The sequence below is a fragment of the Blennius ocellaris genome, assembly GCF_963422515.1.
Source record: "Blennius ocellaris genome assembly, chromosome: 3".
In the NCBI taxonomy this organism is placed as follows: Eukaryota; Metazoa; Chordata; class Actinopteri; order Blenniiformes; family Blenniidae; genus Blennius; species Blennius ocellaris.
The window spans coordinates 4,772,849-4,793,837 of NC_137652.1; the positions used below are offsets into that span (position 1 = coordinate 4,772,849).

General features: G+C 44.8%; 1 protein-coding gene across 4 annotated transcripts in view; it reads left to right on the forward strand.

The window, feature by feature from the left end:
- Positions 1-20,989, forward strand: part of LOC308128664 (protein sidekick-1-like) — a gene marked incomplete at its 5' end in the record, with an annotated part of 285,540 nt that overhangs the window by 212,325 nt on the left and 52,226 nt on the right. For all 4 annotated transcript variants that reach the window (XM_080494304.1, XM_080494305.1, XM_080494306.1 and 1 more), the window contains 7 exons: positions 1,754-1,935; positions 6,195-6,310; positions 10,828-11,023; positions 11,985-12,083; positions 13,275-13,466; positions 18,222-18,343; positions 18,428-18,540. In XM_080494304.1, the coding sequence (XP_080350430.1) occupies positions 1,754-1,935; positions 6,195-6,310; positions 10,828-11,023; positions 11,985-12,083; positions 13,275-13,466; positions 18,222-18,343; positions 18,428-18,540 (1,020 nt within the window). The remainder of the gene's footprint in view (positions 1-1,753; positions 1,936-6,194; positions 6,311-10,827; positions 11,024-11,984; positions 12,084-13,274; positions 13,467-18,221; positions 18,344-18,427; positions 18,541-20,989) is intronic.

Genomic DNA, 20,989 nt, shown 5'->3' on the forward strand with positions numbered 1-20,989 from the left:
TCTTAACTGAATTAACGAAAAACACGTGCATCAGCCAAAATCCACCAGTTCGTTTATCAAAGTCTGACATAATTTGAAATTTTTTTTTATTTTATTTTTTATATTGTGATTGTGCTCAAAGACATTTTAATTAATTTATTCTTTCATATCCTTTTGCACTGGTTATTACTGGTTATTCAAATGATATGATGCTTCTCCAGAACATTATTTCACAGAGTTTCATTTTCTCCGATCAAGTTAGTAACAACAAAGACAAAACCAAGAACTTCAAAATTTGATTATACATGCAGAATTCATGACACACTTAGATAACTGTCACTCTTTCTGGCAGTATAAGATATATTTCTTCATGGCCGTTTGGAACCGTAGGCAATAAGAAGCCAACATTTACACTTCCGGTTTTGCTTTAAGCCTTATTTTATCATTTTAATTCATCTTTTGCATATTTACATTTAATTCAGTTCTATAAATGTATTTTTTTTAATCAATCGATGCACAGCGTTCGTCTCCAATTACTTTTTTTTTTTTTTTTTTTTTAATGACTCCTCACAAATTAAAAGGGAAAAAAAAGAAAATCAATGCTAGAAAGACTTAAGATCTCTTGAGCTCCACTCTGGTCCAAACAATTCTAAAAGTGCTAATGGGAGCACTGATGAAATCGCTGAAAATGTACACGACGGTAGATTAATTAAATGTGTGCAGAAATCTCTCTTCCTGGCGTTCCCGCTTTCCATCCTGCCTCGTGTAGCGTCACGCATGTGAGGCGTTGGTCTCTGAACACGCCGAGACAAGCTCACGCGTCGTCCGCCGTCCCTCTGATGTCCGCCGAAAGTCTGACAATGCGTGTAATGGAACTGTGGTCTGCTGCTGCCGCACACTGATTTGCATGAAATTTAGGCAGCAGGCATGGCGTCGTTTTTCATTCTCCACAAGTCAGCAGGAGGAGTAGAGGCACGCGCTTCTACACTCCTGTGTCATTTCGCCGAGATGGGACACAGTTCCCACAACCTCCTTCCTTCCGTTTTATCAGCTGGCAGCTCCTCACTCTCTTTCCTCTATTACCCCTCCTCCTCCTCCTCCTCCTCCTCCTCCTCCTCCTCCTCCTCCTCCTCCTCTCAGGGTGGGTGTCAGTGTGTCAGGAGAAGAGAGAGGTTATCTCCTCTCCTCTTCACAGATCCCCTGTCAGCCTCCAGCACCCCCCATTTTGTGCGCCCCTGTGTGTGTGTGTGCGTGTGTGTGTGTGTGAGAGAGAGCGCTGACTCAGCCGGTGAATCGTCGGAATATCCTGTTACAGTAAATAGGCGTCGTATTAAAACGCAGGCGTGGGGATTATCACTCCATTGAGCTCCATCAGATATGTACAATGCCGCCGTGGTCCTGCACCTTCCTGTCCCGTCAGCTCGTATATATCCTTTTAAGTGGACACTTATATCACGTGTAGTAAAGTGAAGGTCTTGAAGGCGCACCACTCAGGCATGTCTTTTAAAGGTTTTCAATCTTTTGAAACATTCCGGGGGACAGAAAACAGAACGAGGTATCAGCTCCATCGGCTCAGAGTTTAAAAAAAATGTCCATCAACACTTTGGAAGAGCCAAACAATTTGTAATTCTGTACATCTAGTTTGCACACGGGGTTCATGTCATGCCACTATTAAGCTCCACAGATGGACGGACCGACATCTATGCGCAGGTATATAAGCTCTTTATTTACACTTGTTTTGCTGCCAACTAACATTCGCCTGGTGTTTGTGAAGGTACCGTCTGGCAGGGCTGCCGGGGGACTACCAGGAAAAGAATATCAGCAGCCCAGAGACCAACTACTGTCTGCTGAAGGATCTGATCATCTGGACGCAGTACCAGATCCAGGTGGCGGCCTACACAGGGGCCGGCCTGGGCGTCCACAGCAGCCCTGTTACTGAGTACACACTGCAGGGAGGTGAGCGTCATGTGCACACACACACGCCAAAACTTTTGTTTCTCGTTATAATAACAGCAATATAAATGTACCTGTGTATTCCTTTAATAGACTGCATCATTATTTTTTTTGTATCCTGAAGCGAAGTAGCTTTACATCTGGTCAGACCCACGACAAATGAATGAAATGCAAATATGGTCCCACTCTTGTTAAAACGCTGTGCAGATGTTCTGCAAACTGGCTGGCTTGATCATAATATTTAAAAATAGATTTGATTGTTAATCACATGGATATTAAATAATTCAGCATTAGTTCCTGATGGTTTTGTCTGATAGTCAGATTGTTGCCACACACACACACACACACACACACACACACACACACCCTCACACACACCACTTGGAGATGTTGATACTTTATCAAGGGTAAAAGCAAAGTTTCTATCTGAGATGGGTTTTTAATGCAAGTGGAGTCGATTAATAAAGAGAGGAAAGGTCCATTAACCGATTTAAGGAGGATTGTGCACCTTATCTATGTGTCATTAAGGTCTTAAACTCAGCGAGACTTTGGGTATTAAAGTGTTACTGACCGGTTTTAAACAAACTTGAACTGTGGTCTTTGAACGACAGCAGAGGGAGGGGGCGGGGCCTGGAGGTGGAGACTCAATGTGAGTGTTCATATTTTTTCTTTCAATTTGATGCCAGATCAGGCCGGTGTTGTAAGGATCCAGCTGGTGGCTTGTTGAACAATCCTCAAATCGTATAAGGCTTTTTTCTTTCGGGGGGGAAAAAGCCAACTTCTGCAGTCAACTTTATATTAGAACATGTTCCGTGTGCCGCGGCATGTCGGATCATTGGCTTGAGAAGCCAGAGGAAAGATCCACAGACTCGCACTTGTGCTGAAGTTGCCCCCCGAGGCGTCGCCCCGTGGGCACAGCAGCTTCAGTCAAGTGGGAGGAGACCCCGGAGGAGACCCCGGAGGAGACCCCGGAGGAGGCCCCGGAGGAGGCCCCGGTGTCCCGTCTGCCCCACAAAGCCCCGTGGGCCACTGCAGCAGGAGCCGGGTGGAAGTCACGGGCTAAGAGTTTCTGTACGGCTCTATAAATACATAATATGACCTCTAATAGTGTGTTTATTGTAATAAACAGAGCCGCACGGCGGAACACACTTTCGGCTCCTTCCAGAGTAAATCAATTGAAGCGGTTGTGGAGGAATGTAAGCGAAGATTGTAAAGGGAGAGGAGAGGACGTGGTTGTGGGGGTAAATCTTCTTTAAACACGTGCTCGTCTCTTCCTGACTTTTATTCCAACAGTATATTATCATTATTAAAGATAGACTGAGCTCCACACACACACACGCGTGCATAAAACCCACAGTCATTATTACAAGAGTTCAGGACAGGTTTATAGACTCAGGAGAGGGAGTTAGGCTCATTAATTATTCTAATGTGGTTTAATGGGAGTGGCTGCGATAGATTGGACATTTTCTCCTCCTCTCACCGTCTCTGAGAGGATGTGGCTGGACTCGGTGTAAGTCTCTGATAACATTTCTCTCCTCCCGCTTTCTCGCGGGCTGCCGTGCACGCATACTAAGATTCCCCCAAAGGGCAGAGTTTAGTGTTTTATCTGGAGCTGTGAGCTGCGAGGGGTTAGAAGCCAGTCCCCAGGAGTACAGTCAGCATAGCAAGGAGGGGGAGAGCGTCTTTAACATCAATTAATCTTCAGTCTCGCTCTCTATCTTCTCACTCTTTGGCTCCCTTTTTTTTTTTTTTTTTTTTTTTTTGCACCTTCTGGGTTTTTTTTTCACTGGATTTCTTTTTTTCCTTCTTACTTTTGCTCTGGTTTCTGCTGTGTGTGTGTGTGTGCGTGCACTATGCATTTGCATATGTGTTTAAACCAGCCGTCTGACCATTTCTGCTCAAATATGAGATGTAAAGGGCACTCCCATCATGCAACGGGGCATTATCACTCCGCGGCTCACCGGCCTGAGCCTAAACCCCCCTCACAGTGAAATCGCCATAACGTGTGCCCACCGACGCTCACTCGTCTCGCGCTGCCCAGCTTCAGCACTCCTCCTCCTGGTCCTCCTCGCTCTGACAGATTCATCACGACACACGAGGATCCACACGCAGAGAGCCATTTGCTCGCTCACACCGGGGAAGAGTAAACACGGGAGATCGTAGTGCAGCTCCTGGAGTGAATGAAGCAAAATGTGTTCGGCGCTCGTTTACGATATTTACCTCCTGCCAACCTGCGTTCATTTCTCATCGAACAAATAACCCAGATTTCTTTTTTCTTTTTTCTTTTTTTTTAAGAGGAAAATAATACCGGCGCATAAACCGTGGTCTCCTCCGCTCCGTTCTTCTTCTCTGTCTCGCTCGCGGATGGATGATGAAGGAACGAGCCGGGTTCAAACAGCTTCTGGAAATTTATATTACGATCCCGCTTCGCTCCATAAACATGTTATTGAGCTTCTTATTGTTGTGTCTTTGTAGTAGATTTTGAAAACACAGAAAACCCTGGTTTATTAAACCTTTTTTCATTTTTTTTCCCCCTTCATTATTATTACATTAAAGCACAAGTAACCAACACTGCATTATTTATGCACAAGTGAACAAATGAGCTAGTAAAGTAATCTTCACACAGTGAAAATACATATCTAGTCAAAGTCACTGGCTTATTAACAACCTGCTAATCAGTGTACAGCTCATCGTGAAGCTGAAGGGTAGTTGCTTTTACAAGCAAATGAGTAAATACAACTGGTTTAATAAGCTTATATCAGCAAATCTCCGAAGCACGTTTGTCTTGAGCTGGTGAAAGGAGACGACAGAGGCTGAAGGATTTGTGCATCGGCACTTCAACCTGAAACCTGTCCACCGTTCTCAGACGTGTCTTAAATTTGTAGTTTTGCCTATTGTGCTGTATGTTATTGTAATTTTGTGCTTGAGAAGAAAAGTGATGAAGAGGTGGGAGCTAAAAGAAATCACAAGTTCTAAATTCTATAGTAAGGAATTGTCAGATCTTGTGCAACGAAACTTCCATTTTCACAAGGCGTTTGGTTGTGGTGGGAAAAAAAAGGGGCCCAAAGTGCAGAACACATCATCAAAAACATCACGTGAGCTTTACTGAAAATGTGAATGAAACGATCTTAACTGACTGACTAAATGCAAATAACCAAAAACTGACAAAGTGAAAGAGACGATCAACCATTGGGTGATAAACAGGTTTGGATACAAGGACAGGGTGAAGCTTATATACATTCATACGCACACACAGAGAAAGTAAAACCAAACACAGCTAGTGGACATGAAGGGTTAATGTACGACCGCATACACACACAAAGGAAAGGGCGGGGAATGAGTAGCAGGCGTGAAGAGAGGAGATATGAACAGAGTTGACAAATGACAGGAACTGAAAACGGGCAGAAATATAAAGCCAGATGAAATATCTTCACTTGGTCCAACAAGAACAGTAAAGTTGCTTTTCTCTTTGAGGGCCGAGTGAAAACGACTCCACTCTGGAAGTTTGTTCTCGACACGTCTTGTTTTGTGCTCGACACCTATCGTGTGATTTTGAATTTCCTAAACTCCCTACGAAGCATCGCTCTTTTTTTTTTTTTCTTTTTTCTTCTTCCCTTCACCATTTCTGCTCTGGGGCTTCTAGTGAAGTGTAAAACGTCCCGGACAGAACTCACTTTGTTCTCGTCACTGACACCTCGAGAAAACCAACTCTTCTGTTCTTGCAGACTGAGTGTCCGTATATACAGGGACTAAACACATCCGTGCTGCTCGCCTCAGCTTTTCTCATGAAATCTGCCACCATAACACAACAAACGGGTCCGATATAAAGTTAATATATCGAGATTATTCTTTTCACCAACACTTCCAGTGAGCTTGTTGAGAATCAGCCGGCGGTTGAATCCACATCCCAGTCTCATTTAGCCTTTTTCTGAGGCGTTTGTATGCAAAACACATATCGACTAAACACAATACATGTGTTTTCTTTGATAAATTGCGCCACGGTGCGTGAGAAAACCAAGGACCAGCTTGAGCTTTTAGCTTTTTTTCATGTCTGGCAGATATTTTTAATGAAAGAAAAATAAAAAAAGATCCGAATCTTCACGTAAAACACTGAACTGTGAGCCTTTGTGAGAGATTTCCAACGGCTGCATGCTGAGAACCCAGGCCTGGAAGGTGAACAGCTTGTTCATACATCTCGGATCTGTTTCACAGTGAACCCCTCCTGCAGTTGATATTTTTTCCTGTGTGTGTTTTGCGTGCAGTTCCCACGGCTCCCCCGCAGGAAGTGGAAATCGTAGCGCTCAACTCGACCACGATCCGCTTCACGTGGAACCCTCCACCTCAGCAGTTCATTAACGGCATCAACCAGGGATACAAGGTAAGACTCTCAAAGAGTTACGCCGCTTCCTCATCAGGAAAGAAAATCTGCTTCTTTTTTTGTTTTGTTTTTTCCTTTCGCAATTTTGGAAAGGCTTCAATTTTTTACTTGAATTGGGACATACGGAAACATTCCGTGTTATTAGTAAGACGAAATGTGCAAACATGAGCTCTGATATTATGCTTTGTTTATACCGACAACCCCTTCCCACATACCGAGAGTAAAGGAGACATTAAAATTGCAGCATTGCACGCTAGCAGGTGTTTTTTTATCGCGATGAGTTCGCAGGTTCGAGGCTCCTTTCTTCCAGATAGCCACGAGGAAACGGGCAGCCGAGAAATTGCACAACACAACAATTATCCATCACTTTCACAGGTAGAAACATACAAAAGAAGAAGTGGTGATTAAATATATGTGCTGTTCGGTGGTAATGTGTTGACCTCCCTCAAAGGTCATTTCCTGCGATGCGCTACCGCGCTTTTGTTTTTACACCCAAGCGCCACAGAGAGAGCACGGGTGTGGGGGGGGGGGGGGGGGTCAGCTCAGGAAGAGCAGCGGAGGGAAAACAGAGAGAGACGATAAGTCCAGGAAATATGAGTGCATGCCAAGAAGATATTGGGTGAGAAACGGAGGATACGAAGAGATATTATTAATAAAGGAGCGGGATAACAAGGAGCAGGGCCAGAGCGATTGACTTGCGTTGAGTGATCTGCATGTACGACTTCTGCTACGTGATTTATTCCTCACTTGGTCGTGGCAACCAGCCCCTGAGGTACTGATTAACATGACAAAGAAAACACATCACGTTCTGGCTGCGCGTCAGCCGGAGACTCTGTTTTAGGAGTGTGAATATTGGCGTCTTTGTTGCTTGATAAATACTATAAGGCTTCCCGTCTTTTTGATGTCGCTCTATGATGTTGTCTCCAGCACTCCACATCCGTGGAGCGGCGGCTGCACATGTGGGCGTGTGTCACTGGGTGTGTTGTGCTGGTTCCAGGGCAATAGATAATGATATTAATTAAAAGAGGATATGAAGCAAAGCCTCATGCGCACACACACACACACACACACACACACATCACTGACTATGTACAATACCCGTCACAACATGTCTCATCTCATTCTGATGAATTTCATCGTCTTCTATTCGGATGTGTGGAATCACAAAGTTAAAAATAAAGATGTGTTACTGAATTTTTTTTTTTTTTTTACTTTATCCATTTCAACACAAGTACCTACACTTTCAACTTGTTATATTTTCAAAACTGGCTTGTTGCCTCTTTGTGTGTACTTTTACAGCACACCGAGAAAATCACCTGTAAACACATAGATGAACATCCGAAGTTTTGATTTCTCCCACATTGCATTAGGACTGTCACGCTCCACCATAAAACAGCTTGTGTGCTTAGGAAGAAGACAGCTTTACTCCTTTACATGGATTTATTCTCAAAAATTCCGAGCAAGATGGAGCGCTGAGAAAACGCACGTATAAGCCAATCATCAACTCGCCTCTCTTCTGCCTGCACCAAATAACCTAAATTATTTTTACTCATCATTGGTTCCCCTTATTGATTCCTTCGCCCCAAATGTTTTCTTCTTCATTTTTTTTTCCTTTCTTTTTCTCAAACTCTCAAGTGGCTGAATAAGCTTTCGAGGAAAATGCAATCGAGCAAGCGTTTTGTTTCAGCGGTGATTCGCGTGGAGAAAACCTCCAGGATGGACTTTTAATGAGCACCTGATGGCTCTCTTTGTCATGGAGGGAAATAACGGATCATACAGTTTTAATCCTAATCAGTTACAACCGATTGAACTCGCCGACTCCTTGGCGACGTCGGTCAGTAGACAGTCGGGGGGTTCGGAGCGGGTGCGTTCACACCCTGGAAGCTAATCATATGTGTCGACTGAATAAAAAAAATTTTTACTCGGACCAATTGACTCGCCTATAAAAGAAAACAGTTGGGAAAACATTCCAAATTTAGCACGGCGTATCGAAGCCTTCACCTTCAAGACAGCGAAAGCTTTCTTGGCGGTGAGCTGCGTTATCGCCTCCGACTGCGTGGAATCACGGCGTCTCTGGGAAAAGAGTGCGGCGAACGCGGCGAGCAGCAGTCGCTTGAGCTGAGTGTGGTTGTGCGTTGCTCCGGCGGAGTGATTGTGTCGCCGTTTCTCTCTGACACAGTCCACATGCTGCTTTGTTTTCATTTTCCAGATGAAAGTACTGCCAAACTGCTTCGCCCCAACTTTCCGCCATGCTGTTTTAAAACATCAGACTCCTCCGGCTCACTATGACAGTTAAGCAGCCTTGTACATGAGTTATATTTATAGTGCTGACGAGTGGGGGGGGGGGAGACGTTTAATTTCTCCGAGACTCCAGTTACCGCAGAGGTTAAATACCCGAGTAACATCACAGAACCTGTACTTTTCAACTCGTACACGAGTGAAGCGGTTTAATCACAGAGCGAGCGCTCCCGTCCACCTCTTGTCAAAAGTGTCTTCACGCGGGCCCCGTCTAATAATCGAGTGCGTGTGCTGGACGGAGCGAGGCTCTTTGTGTGTTCCACCAGCCCGACGCGTCGACGGACCCCGGACGCCACGTCAGGCCCCGTCGTGCCGCGCCCCAAAACTGTGCCGTGCTGATAAATGAAATATGGCGACCGACCGGGTGCAGCCGTTCGCCCTTTAAGGCAGGCAGCCACTCCTCCGCCGGCTCACTCGCAGTGGGAGAGCTCAGAGTTCCTGTTGCAGATGCATATACGAAAGCAGCGTGAGCTTGCATCAATCCTTCCGATTCCGCTTTAATTTGTGTGTTTGGTTACACCAATAAAAATGTGTTTAATGAGCCCGGAACACTTTCTCTCACTTCACCCATGTGCAGCAATAGCAGGGACGGGGGTTGTGGGTCGCGGAGTCTCAATGCCCAATTAACAGTGGCGTCGAAAGGGAAAGTACAGTAACCTGGAGGAGTGTGAAGCTTTGAGTTGTCAGCGCGGGCAGAGCATTGAGACGACGGAGATACTGCGCTCACGGGTCAGTTATCAAATACAAGCATAGACACAAGCTGGACTCACCTCCTCGACTACCTCTTGACTACACATAAGTAAATGTCGGCTTAACGTTTGCACTTTAAGTCAATTGTTGACTTTTCTTTTTAGCAAAACCTATAAATATGGGTCCCCCATCTTCGTGTTGCCGGTAGCTTATCTCTCATTATGAATATGTAAGTGTGTGCTTTCCTCTGTTTGTTTTTGTGGCTAAAGCAATAATGAAAGCCAAACTGCCGCAGCTCTGAATGTAAATTAAGCCGCGCTATTGGAGATAAATTAACCTTCCATTAGGCGTTCGCTCGAACTGATAATCAAACTTAGTTTCCGTCCTCGGTTACTCTGAGGCGTGTCAGCAGCCTGCTGGCAGGGAATGTATGTTAAGCAGTACATCGATATGTAAATACGTTCTTGTTTGAAATGCAAATAACTTTTCCAGGGACTGAGATGTGAACATGACAAATTTGCGAATAGCACTTGCAGTTTTAAGACCTTTTCAAAACCAGGGGCCCAGGGGGGGATCAAGAAAATTCGATCTATCCGACACTGCGGCTCAGGCGAATACAGTGAGAAGAGTGTAAAAATAATCACACGACAACAAAACAAAGCATTTTACAATAAATGAACTGACGGAGGCCGCTTAGTTAAGGAACCACAAACAGCATGATCATTGGAAATTCTCAGATTGATCACATTTAATGCACGTTTTCTTTCTTTTTTTAACAAAACCTGATGATTTTGAATGAGAACTAGGAGCCGCCACAGTGTTTCTCTTCACAGTTACTTTTTCTAGACAGATTAGCGGTTAACTTTTACACTTTGCAGGGTTTGATTGAACTTATCTCATATGTCTGTGGCCCATGAACTAAGATTCTTGGTTCAGGGGCAGTAAAGTTCATCTCTTTTGCTGCGTACAAGTATTATAACAACATACATAGAACACACATGTGTGAGTACCACAAAAACATTTTCTTTGCTATTAACTCTTGTTTGGAACGATTGATGATGAAACTCTGAAGAAAACAGACATGCTGACAATTTAACAAGTCATTCAATTAACAAGCGACACCTCAGAGTTTGGTAAGTTAATCCCACCTTCGTGTCTCTCTGCATGGAGGGATCCCAACAAAACAAAGTTATCTGTATTATTGTTATTATTATTATATAATGCCTACTTCTAATGGCTCTGCCACTGCACCTTACTATTTCTTTATCTTGCTTTAATCTCGTGCTTATTTCTAAGTGCCCATGTTCCGTTCTGTGTTTTACTTTATGTCGTATACCCAGATATTTTTATTTTTTACTTTTATTTCTATTCTATTGTATTTTATAATATTCGTATGTACCAGATTGCTGCAACAAAACAATTTCCCTTCGGGGATGAATAAAGTAATTATCTATCTATCTATCTATTTTTCCAATAGTCTATAAATAATCTCCCAAACACTTAACGACCTCTTCCCCACTTGGACCCAGCTGCTGGTCTGGCCTGAGCAGTCTCCAGAAGACGTCATGGTGGTCACCATCACGCCGGAGTACCCCGGTTCACGCCACACCGGACTGGTCAGCGGGCTCCAGAAGTTCACCTGGTACTTTGGCTCCACCCTCTGCTTCACCACGCCCGGAGACGGCCCCCGCAGCCCCCCGGCCCTGCTGCAGACGCACGAGGACAGTGAGTGCGCCAGCACACACTCCGAGAGCCTCTCCGGCGAATACCAATGAAAGTTTATGGGCTGGCTATACGCTCAGTCCAGCTGTTTTTACCAGCGTGACGCACAGCTGTGTACACACAATACCCAGGACACACAACACAGCAACACTCCCTTTCTCCTCCCAGGCTCGCACTTGTTTTTCCACTTCTTTTTAATTTCTTTGTTCTTTGTTTCCCCGCTGCCTGCCTGCTTTTATATATATTATATATATATAATATATATATAATTTTTTTCCCCATGTCTTTTTAAAGGGAATTGATTCATATTTTTTCAAGCATGCTAGTATTTATAGCCTACTGTTCCATGGATCAACATAATAGCCGCCACTCCCCCGCTACTAGTACACAAGAACACATTCGCACCATGAAATAAACACAATAGCCTATAGGCAGACGTACAAGCAATCATTACCAACCAACAATTACTGAGTGGGGAAGGGATATCAGAAGCCATGTGCACATGCACACAGACACACTGCAGCAAACACACCCAGCAGTGGACAGGTATTGATTGGTTGCAGGCCGTGTTGCAGGGTTAACGGCGGGTGTAATTCTTGCTTGATGATAGCTTTTTGCGTGCGTGCGTGTGTATGTGGCCGTGTGCAAGTGTTATTGAATGTCTCAGATGAATAGCTTAATCGCTCTGCAGGGAGAAGGGTTAGGGAGCCACGGATGAAATGAGAAACGACAGGCCTGCGTGCACCTGAGTGTGAGCCAGTCAATGCAGATGTGATTAGGAGGCGGTGTGTGACGTTGAGGAGGTGTGTGTGTGTGTGTGTGTGTGCGTGCGTGCGTGCGTGCGGGTGTGGGTGGGTGGTTATCCTGGAGGATTCACTAAAATGTTCATTTTACCATGTTGGAATACAGGTTGAACTCATTGTAATATGGTGTGTCTGTGTGTGTGTGCGTGTGTTTTCCTCAGCACCCGGACCCGTCCGCCAGCTGAGCTTCACTGAAATCCTGGACACGTCTCTCAGAGTCAGCTGGGCCGAGCCTGAAGACAAGAACGGCATCGTCATCGGTGAGACATTTCAAGACAGATTTTTTTTTTTTAAATAAAGGAAACTGCTTCGTCACTGATAATATCACTCCTTCCTTTCATAATCAGTCAACTTTTATTCCATCATGTCCAGGAAACAATCATATTGAGACGAGCACAAATTAAGTGTGTGTGTGTGTTCCTGCCACAAAGTCACACACCAGATAATAACGATAGCATGACTGTTGTCTCCAATTAAAATGCGTTGTTCTCAGGTGGACAATTACAGTCTGAACAATGACTGATTTTGAGTAAGATGGTGATAGCACCCCCCCCACACACCCCCAACTTCCTCACTTACTTCTGTGTTCTTCACTTACTCTCTTACTCTTCTGCCTGCCTTCCAGAGTCACCCCTCCTGTTTGTGACACTGTTTGTGCACAACTGATTCATCATCAGCTAATCCCTTCCCTCTGCAGCTTGTCTTCTCACATTATCTCGAACATGCCCTCATCCCACGCCTTTCAACACCCAGGGTGTTGTTTGTGTGGCACGTCGCAGAGCTCAAGGCACTTTTCTCTTCCCTCAATTCATTTTTGCCTGAGCCCCTCCGCGGCTCTGCCAGACAATGGCGCCGGTGAGGACGACGAGCTGCTGTGAATTAAGCGATTACTACACGTTTTTTTTTTTTTTTTTTTTTTTTTTGCACGTGAGCGCGCGCGCGTCTTTGTGTGTTGTCACTTCTGCATCGTGTCCAACATTCATCAGGCGTCTGCACAACAAGACGGCGGTCCAAGCGGCGTCATTACAGTCACCTTACACACTCGGAGGAGTGGGAAAATGGGTATTCAATCAAGGTCACCTTGCACATTTACTCCTTTCTCCTCAACCTGCTTTTCATCCAGCACCTGGCGAGCGGGGAGACGGATGAGGGACCATTCACTCTCTCTCCAGGGCTTTGCACACAAGTGGCCTCGCTCACACACACATTTAAAGGTGGTGGAGCATGATGCATGACTGCGAAGATGCGAAGAGACAGACAGGGATTTTGACTGTAGTTACTCCTCCCACGCCCCCCCCCCCCCCCCCCCCCTCCTTTTTTGGCGCCACACTTATTATACAGTGTCTGTGTGTACTTGCATGTGTGTGTGTGTGTATATACATATATATATATGTGTGTGTGTGCGTGTTGGAGCACTTTTATTAAGCCAGCGTGCGCTCTACACCCCGCAGGCTACGTACTGTGGTGGGAAGTGTCCAGCGTGGAGTCCAGCCGCGAGGAACGTTCCCTGGCCAACTCCACCCTGCAGTACCAGCTGACCGGCCTCACCTCCACCACGGCGTACACGCTACAGGTGGCCGCGCTCACCGCCGCCGGGCGGGGCGTCGCCACGTCCTCCACCATCTCCACAGGGGTCCCTCCAGGTACCATTAATTGATATGCACGAATGCAGGGGAGCAGCCAGGGAGGATGTTGAAAACTGTTGTTTTTTTTTGTGTTTCTCTTTTGTGCGCGCGCGCATGTGTGGAGCCGAGTAAATATGACGGATGAGCTCTCACGGTGCCATTGTCTTTCCTCAGGCTGATAAGTGGCTGTTACTGTGCCTCCATGAATCATCACCCACACAGCCAACACACACAGACACGTTCACGCAGAGTCTCTCACACACACACACACACACACACACACACGTGTTGGTCATTTACAACATCTCAGAGAGGGTTTTAGTACAAGCTGTGGCTGTGTTTCCATGTGTGCGCAGCGTTCACGGAACCCTCGTGCGTGCTGAGTTTGTGCGATTGGACGGAGGCCCAGTTGCAATCATTATTGGCGCTGATTAATTGCGAATGGCAAAGTGGAGTGATTGCAGCGAAGAGAGAGAAAGAGAGAGGGCACGAGACGACCAAGGAACAAGGACTGGAGAAGGTAGAGCGGAGAGAGGAAACGTAATGAGGGAAGAACAGAAAACACAGGAGGAAAAAAAAAATAAAATGCAATCTCCAAAGAACAGAAGACCAAAGTCTCGCAGAAACGGACGGAGGGAGGCACAGAGGGATTGTGGGAGAATGAGCGCTGCTCATACAGCAGGATTTTTGTCCTAACATTTTCTGATTACTCATTTATGAATAAAAGCAGAAACAGTGAAAGCAAGATGGATACAGACAGTTCTTAGATTCTGAGGTTATTCATTAATTCATGAAAGCAAAAGACTGAAAGAAAGCTAGAGGACTAAAGATTATGAAAAAGAACTAAAGAATGAGCGGAGGGAGAGGGAGAGAGACCCACTGAGCATAGATTCTTGTCTTGTTTATTTATTCATGTATTCATGGAGTTGAGAGGATTTTGTCATTCATCTGAGCAAGGCAGCTGATATCAACATTTCCACATTATGACTCTTACAAGTTTGCTGCATGCGCTTACAGAGCTCTGGTAATTTGTCTTGTGATGCACACATGTAGCCGTGCTGTATCCAGGCTAAATAAAACTGCTTTTCGCCGTAACTGGGCACAGTCAAGTTATATTGTTTCTCCTCCCTTTTTGATTTATTTTCTATTTAAAGAAGTCTTTACTTTTGACGTACATAACCAGTCTGGTGTGTGGCTGTCGAGCATATACGTGTACAATGTCGTGTTCTGCAAATGTATGACTCTATAGAATAATTGGATGGATTATGAGCAGATGACATGGGGGCACTTCCACCACCCAGAGATAGAAAGTATTAACCAAACCCGACAGAGAGGAGTTACTGAAAAGTGCTCGGTCTTGTGCTAATGGAGTGAGCAAAGTGGATTGTGATGATTTTTGATTATGTCAATTTCATTAACAGAAACAAGCCGTCAATTTTTTTTTTTTCCCCCATATACATAATTAGAAAAAAAAAAAAAAATCTGGATTGCAGCCTGTGTCTCATACAAAGCTGTTGATGTCTGTGTCGCCTGCCAGACCAGCGCCAATTCAATCCAACAGCTGTTACTGAGGGCCATTCAGTACCGGCTATAAATTGTGCGAGGCATTTGAAAAGGTGGTGAAATGTGCATACAAAATGTATTATTATTCCACTCGTGATTTATACCAGGTTAACAAAAAAAATAAATACTCTGCATCAGGAGAGAATAACAGTGATGGTGATAATGGCCTTCTTCTGATTGTTGAGATTCAGTTTTAATGTGACGGAAGCAGCTGATATGTGTAACAGCACAAACGAACAAGCCATCAGCGTTGCCAGTGCATTTTCTTTGTACTGCGAGTTGAATATATATATATTTTATTTTTTTTTCTTCTTCTTCCAATTACTCATTCTTCCACTTATTGATACTGTCACAGTCAACTTTGAAGTGTGTACCATTTGCCAGTCGGAGATGACAAGTTATTGTCTAATTACATTTTCCAAGTTCTTCTCGCAAAAATACTATTAGATTTTACTAATAGCTTGTTTTTTGGCATTAAGAATGAAGCTGCATGACAGAAAATGGGGGGGAAAAAAACAACCTCAAAATACGTCCTGTATTTCCTCGAATATTAGCCACGTTTTTTTTTTGCTTTTCGTGGCACTGCCACACTACATCTGCGTGTAGACGAGCAGGATGTCAGTCGGATTTAATTAGAAAAAGAAACAAGACCCCCATTTAAGGCAGATCATCAAAATCAAGCCAAAACAGAACAGACAGCGAACAACAAAAAAGTAGAAACAATAAAAACATGTAGCAGACAGGAGAACAGCGGGTGTAGCAGTCCCTCTGGCACGCGCCCACGCAGAGCAAACACTTCAGAAAGTGTAATATATAAGATTGTTTTTTTGCCCGGAGCCGTCGATGCCGTCGGGAATATGAGGAAGTTTAAAGCTGCTAACGATGCTTCATAAACACGCGTTACTGCAACTCCATAATAACTGATTACTATTATGAGTAACACAGTTAACGAAGCTTCAGTGTGCTAATTGACTTTAGCTAAAGAGAGAAGCCCCTCTGTTACTATTTCACCACACTGCTGTTTACTGGAACAGAGACACGTCATCATTCTGAAAAACAACTCTGTCCTACTGACAAACACAAAAGCTCTTCCCTGGAAGGAAATGAATTATTTTTTATCGGAACAGTTTGTTGCCCTTGTCACTAGTTAATCAGTCCAAAACTGTTAGAAATTCAAATTATAGAGCATCTTCCTCTTAATAACTGACATACCCTAATGAGTGAGTTAATCATTAGACAAGACTAGTTTTTTTTGTCCTCACTGTAAGTCAATCTGCTACTTTTCAAATCAAGTACCTCCTAACAGTAAAGTAATTACCGTATTATCAGTTGTTTGGCTGGTCATGTGACACATTATACCAGCACATGCCACCTTGGGCCACTAGATGTCACTCTATGGTGAAAGAATGTTGCTATTTTAACCCCGTAAAACTATCATTACGACTGCATTTGACTTTTTTCTCCTTCTGATGGCATTTTTGGCAGATGTCACTCCTGTGCCAGACTCGTTTTATTGTCAATTGAACGATGCAGGACAAAGCGGAGTTCCCAGGTGTAGAACAATAAGAGTCAAATAAATGAATACAGATAAGACAAATGGGATAAGATAGAGAAAAATAAACTGTACTGTAATAAATCTGCAATATAGACAACATTGCACAAAAACAGCAGCCTCCACAGCTCATGGTGAATAATTGAAATACAGCAGCAGTCCATGCAGGTAGAGTGACTCGTAAAATGGCGCAGCGTCCAGGAAATATGGTACAAATCTTCAAAAACTCTCAGGACCTGGCGCTGATTGGAGGAAACTGGCACAAGCAGCAAGTCATGAACCAAACAATTCTCTATGAGCCCCAAATAATGCACCTGAAAACACAATCTGACAGTGGAACAGTAATATGGGAGACGCCGTCAGGCTGTGACGACCGCCTTTTTAGCTTTTAACCGCCACGTCGAGGTTCATGTCGCCACGTTTCCACCGATCCCAGCGATTTTCTCCACCGGTTGTGGGAGATGACGCTGAACTCCAAGCAAAGCTGTGCAGCCCAACCACTGTTGGCCGGCCTTTCAGAGCACAGAGATATCGCAGTCGTGCAGTGCACATGTGCGATGGCGGGCCGTTTCCTGCTTTTTGTTTCTCTCCCCCCTCTCCCCTCTCCGGTGTCGCTCAAGCTGCCACAGCTGGTCAGGCAAACTGCCGGTTTCCTGTCACTCATCATTGTCATGGAGATTGAGCAGTGTCACAATGGGAATGGGTCACACATAATTTCGCAGGTGTGCAGCCTCCTCGGACATTTATAGGCCTTAAATGGAACACGGAGGGCTTCTCCGTTTAATTCACCTTCGCCTCCCCTGGTGAACAGATTTATCTCCCACCGCATTGTATTGCTGACCTTGAAATATGAATTAAATTGCTCTGAAAGGCAGAGATATACAGCTGTAGCATAAGTGCTTCTGCTTTATTTTAAATTAATTTTTTCCCCCCGTCTTCCTGTGCCCAATCTTTTATTTCCTCGTTTTTTTGTGGGGTTTTTTGCACATGCACACATTAACGAAAAGCACTGGAGGCGATTCCTTGGCTCACTTCATACTTTAAGCCTTTTTTTTTTTTTCATACTTAAGTCATTATTGGCAGCAGGATCCCCCACGCCCCCCCCCCCCCCCCCCCCATTTCTATTATCAGTATTATTGCAAGTGTATTCAAGATAAGCCACGTTGCGTTTCTGAGGATATTTTTTGTCAGTTTTGGCGTTTGTACATATTTTTCATCCCTTCATGGAAAAGTCACTGTATTAAAAGTGTTATTTGTTTTGCTCATTTCTTTTGATCCGCCCTCTTGAAATAATTCATCATGCTGTGATGCTGCCGTCCTTCTCTGCTTGAACAAAACTCTGGTCTCGGTGAATGGGTGTGTGTTGCATGTGGTTGCAGCAGCGGCGCCGGCGCACGAAGGTGTTTTTTTTTTTTCATATTTTCTTTTATCTCAAAGACTTTGTGAGTACCCGCTGAAAACATCAGAAATGTCGCACACAGACTACTTTTCTTTTCATAAATAGCATTAATGTGTCAGCGGCAGCCTCTGTGGTTTTTGCACGTTAAATGTTTTATACACCTGTAAGACTTTATAAACTGCAGCAGCAAAAGAGCGACCTGCAGGAAACGGACTCCACTTCTGTGGAGTAAAAGTCAGTTGTTTTTCCCCCCAAACAGAACTCCCCGGTGCTCCTTCTCACCTGGTCATCTCCAACATCAGCCCTCGGACGGCAACGCTCAGGTTCCGCCCCGGCGCCGACGGCAAGACCGCCATATCGCGGTGGATAGTGGAAGGACAGGTGAGGCGTCTGTTCTTTCAAGGACGTGTTCATTACGTGAAACGCAAGCCGGGTTCTTGGCGAAACGCCTCTTTTCGCAAGCAGGTGCTGAAGGAAGACGCCAAGGTGGGGCCGTGGAGGATTGTGTTCCAGAAGGACAATGAGCCGAACGCAGACACGCTGGAGATCCCCGACCTCACCCCGTTCACCAAGTACAGGTGAGCAGACGGCGGACGCACGTTTCAGAACACACCCGAGCGGTGCCACTTACACACACACACACACACACAGACCTACTGCCTCATACGCGTCTCACTCTGCAGTATTTTCTGCAGCACTGCAAGGCTCAGGTGAAGCCAGATAAATCACAGAGACACACAGAGAGACAGTTCCATCTGAGACTTTTGTGTTTGTCAGCACCTTCACAGCTGCTGCATGCAGATCCTTATTACCCTCCCGCAACGAGCTGGAGGGAAAGAGAGAGGAGAGAGTGGCGAGGGCTGAGGGGAGCCGAGAGGTGATGAGAAAGTGGGGAAGGGCAGCAGAGAGCGTTCCACGGAAAGAAATAAGAAAAAAAGAAAAGAAAAGCTGGGGAGAGCAGGAGACGGGAGCGGCTGTAATCCCTCCTCCAGCTCTGTGGGGAGCTCGCATCCAGTAAAACGGGATCTGTCGCCGCGCTGAACAGCATCGACTCTTCCCCCTCTCTCTATCTGTCTGTCTATCTCCTGTGTTTATCGGTCTATCTGTCTGAGCAGGCCTCTTGCTCCCTGCATCTCCGCCTTCATCTGTAATGGGATTGCAGTGTGTGTATGCACACATGGAGCACTCTCAGGGATTATGTTGTCACAGGCGACACCATTGGGACGTTAGATGAAGTGATGCACTTGTCTGTGTTTCTTACCCCCCCCCCCCCCCCCCTTCTTCCCTTTGCTTTAAATCCCACACACACTGCACACTCACACTTCTCATCACTCGCAGCCACACTGAAGCATCGTTGCATTTAGGAGCAACAGAAGTAACAAACTCTCCCACATGTGTCTCCATTTCTGCGTTGCCGCTTGTCTCTCGCCGACTGCAGGTTTGCTGCCGTCTGACGACTAAACAACCCCGAGTGGCACGTTACAGCTGAAGTGGAAAGAGCGAAAGATAATATAGTTTTCGGGTTCTCAAACGTCTGTCGTAAACTTCGACACACGTGCAGAAGGTGCTGGAATGATTTTCACTTCCACGCGAATGACAAGTCCTGAAGGGTTTTATCGAAACGTAGCTTCTGGTGTTTCCCCGCTGTTTCAGTCGAACGTCTTCAGAAATCCTTTAAGGAACAGCTTTAGATTTACCGTAAATGCTTATTGAACATCAAATTGAAAGTTTTGCCTTCGTTGTACTTCCATTATAATACAAACAGTAAAAGGCAAAAGGGATCACATGGAACGGGCTTTCTACAAAATGTTTAATGAACGAGTTGAGATTCTCTCAATAAAATGAAAAATTAACCTTGAAATTGTCTGTCGCTGCTCAAAATTACAGGATATCTAAAACCTTTAACATGCTTTTAAGAGCTCGTTGTGCTTCTTTGATGGGATACTACTTCATTAGTACTGAAGTAGCTAGATAACTATTCTATTCCTCATTTGAGTCCACTGCCCATATTTAATCATACTTTAGATGCAAAATGACTTTATTACCACATTTCCCTAATTCTTGTCAATTCAAATTTACCGTCTATGTATGTTTGTGTGATCTTGACATTTACTTCACCGCAAATAATAAGAAGTCAAAGAAAATGAGGTACAAATTCAAGTTTTAAACTGTGGATGTTGAAATCTCTTTTCACCTGGCATCCATCCGTCCGTCCATCCATCCTTCCATCCTTCCATCCTTCCATCCATCCATCCATCCATCTGTTTTGACATTTCATCCATCTCACTATTGCAGCCTGCTGGAGGGAAGAGTACCAACCACTACACCATTGTTGTTCCACAGACGTTACGACAGACAAATGTTTCCCTTCAGTATTTATTGATGTCAATCAACCATATGAGCGTGCAGTCTACATTAAACATTAAAAAATATATATATATGCTTAATTTTCGCAGCCTTTACAACAGCAATCAATGGTAAATATTGCATCAAATATTTGGAAGGGAAAGTTTTTCAAGCCTCATATTCAATGTAGGTCCATTCATCATGAACTCGGTTGTTGTTTGTTGGCTTATGGAGTTGCAAACTTGAATTAAAGACTTTTGGAGGGATTTTTTTTGTTTTGTTTTTTATCTGCAGGCGCAAAAAAAAAAAAAAAAAAAGTACTTTTTTGGCGTTTTGCCTTTAGTGGAAAGTTGTAGTAAGGAGGCATTCAGAAATGTTAGAGAGCAGTAGAAAGTCTGGTCGACTCAGTGCCGGTGACACTTTCATGGGGATGTGCTGCAGCCACTCAGGCCCGGGGCTACGACCACCACAGTTTGACTCGCCGTCCTCCGTGTCTGCTTAGTGGACTCCAGTCGGACCCGGTGGTGGGAAGGTTTGAGAGAGGTTGATGAAGCCGGGAGCTAAAACACGTGTGCCGTGGCTCGGTTGGTAGAGCGGTCGTCTCCCAATGGGAACGTTGATGGTTCGATCCCATCTCTGCCTGCCCTACATGCCGAAGTGTCCTTGGGCAAGATATTGAAC